General features: G+C 43.3%; 1 protein-coding gene across 1 annotated transcript in view; it reads right to left on the bottom strand.

The window, feature by feature from the left end:
* Nucleotides 1-1,946, bottom strand: part of slc1a3a (solute carrier family 1 member 3a) — a gene marked incomplete at its 3' end in the record, with an annotated part of 18,912 nt that continues 16,966 nt past the window's right edge. Inside the window, 2 exon segments of the mRNA XM_032515088.1 lie at nt 1-833; nt 1,408-1,542. Of these exon segments, the coding sequence (XP_032370979.1) occupies nt 629-833; nt 1,408-1,542 (340 nt within the window).

Genomic DNA, 1,946 nt, shown 5'->3' with positions numbered 1-1,946 from the left:
AAGCAGCCCTTGTTTTCCAACGAAGTTGGCCTGGTCAGCCCAGTGTTATAAGCATGATATTCAACACTTTTCACATTCCAAGCATACTTTTCACAACCATTTCCCTTAAAATTTCAACACAACACTGCTCTAACAAAACAGAAGAAACAACTTTAAAGCCAGAAAACGTCTGTGCAAGTATGGGCTGTAATCTGCTGCAGTTTTAAGACTCATGGCAATACTGGCCTCTAGTGGGTGAGATAAGTCACCACAGTTCTGAGAGGAGTTGGCCATGGCACACATGCCACGGGCCACCAGGCTCTAGAGTAGTTTATTCTTAGTAGTAAACAGCTGCCAACCTATACCAGATACAGTGTAGTACTCTCAGGAAGCATCGTAGGACAAACCCTTAAGAAAAAAGTTGCAACAGTGAACCGCTTCAAGTCTACAGGGTGTCATAAAAGCCCACACTAGACCTGATCCATTAGTGGAACTCATCTTGGCGGAAAAATGTTCTAACTGTGGATCAATTTAATTTGATTCTTCCAATCTTGTGAGAGGAAGCTGAGAAAATTAAGAAGAGCTCAGTTTAAAAAAACGTGGTTTGCAATGGTTTTCCTAAGTAACGTACACAACCATGGACCAAAATCTACATCTTGGTCTCGCCGTCAATAGGCCTCTCGTTGTCATCATTGTCCTGGCAGATGAGCTGGTACGGCTTCTTGTCGGCCTCCTCCACCACGGAGTGGCCAACCTCGGGATCCTTCTTCTGCAACTCGTGGCGAGACAGGTGTTCCACTATACCTGCACCGATGGAGTCTCCAAGGACATTGGTGGTGGTGCGCAATCGGTCCCTGCGGAAAGATAAAGAACAGGTGAGGACAGGAGGTAGGGAGAAGACAAGACACGACCAGATAAAACATCACAAACAAAATAAGACAAGAAAATAAGTAACAAGACAAAAAGCAGAGACAAAGCAAGATAGCCCCAGAAGACTATGAGTATGAGTTTCTTTGTGTAAACTGGAGGCATAGTTTCAATCGCTCCAGGCAAAATTCAAACTACACACAGAGCCAGAGGGAGGAAGTTGGGCTTGGTTTGGATGCAGAGACTGAATAAAAACCAGATGGATCAAGGGACAAGGAAAGTGAAGGGAGTATCTCAAGCTGTGCTACAATCTACTCAAGAGTGAACAGCACACCAAGTTGATCTCTTTAACCCCTTAAAATCCCCCGGGGTGGAGAATTGAATTCTTTAACTAGATTCCCTCATGATTTAACCCTCTTCATTCCTCTCTGAAACCATCATCTTCCAGTTTTTTTAGTACTGGTGCAACTTGAGGAGAAATATTGACTAGAATAAGACTTGTTTGTGTAACTGTGTGTATGACTTTCACATTTTAAATTGATAGTTTCCTAAGATACTTACAGGAACCAATCAACTGCAATGATGAGTGTGATGTCATCAGTGGGCAGGCCTACAGATGTTAGCACTATCACCATGGTAACCAGTCCCGCCTGAGGGATCCCAGCTGCTCCAATACTGGCCGCTGTGGCTGTGATACTGATGGGGAAAAGTATTATATCAAAAGACAACACAAAAAGGCAGATGGAGAGACATTTCAATCATCTAAAAATCAAACTCTCTATCATTCCTTGGTAGTAGCATTAAAGAGGGTCACTTTAAATGTATTGTCTTGGCTGAAACACAATCCACCATTTATCCCTAGTCAAAAACTGAGGCTGGTGGTTAGAAAGTCATTTACACGACTGTAATCTGTGGTTTTGAGTCTTGATGCTTCACTTGGATTCAGCAGTATTTCTTGCCATAATGAAAGACAAATGTAATAGAAATAGAGCGTCCTCTCTAGCTGTATTGCTGTGTGGGGCGGAAGCTGCACTGAATACAGCAGGAAAGCCCTGCAGCGCATAGTGAACACAGCTGGAAGGATTATTGGTGCTTCACTC

The sequence above is a fragment of the Etheostoma spectabile genome, chromosome 5, assembly GCF_008692095.1.
Source record: "Etheostoma spectabile isolate EspeVRDwgs_2016 chromosome 5, UIUC_Espe_1.0, whole genome shotgun sequence".
Lineage (NCBI taxonomy): Eukaryota > Metazoa > Chordata > Actinopteri > Perciformes > Percidae > Etheostoma > Etheostoma spectabile.
The sequence above is the reverse complement of the archived record's forward strand: the minus strand, read 5'-3'. Positions and strand labels throughout refer to the sequence as shown.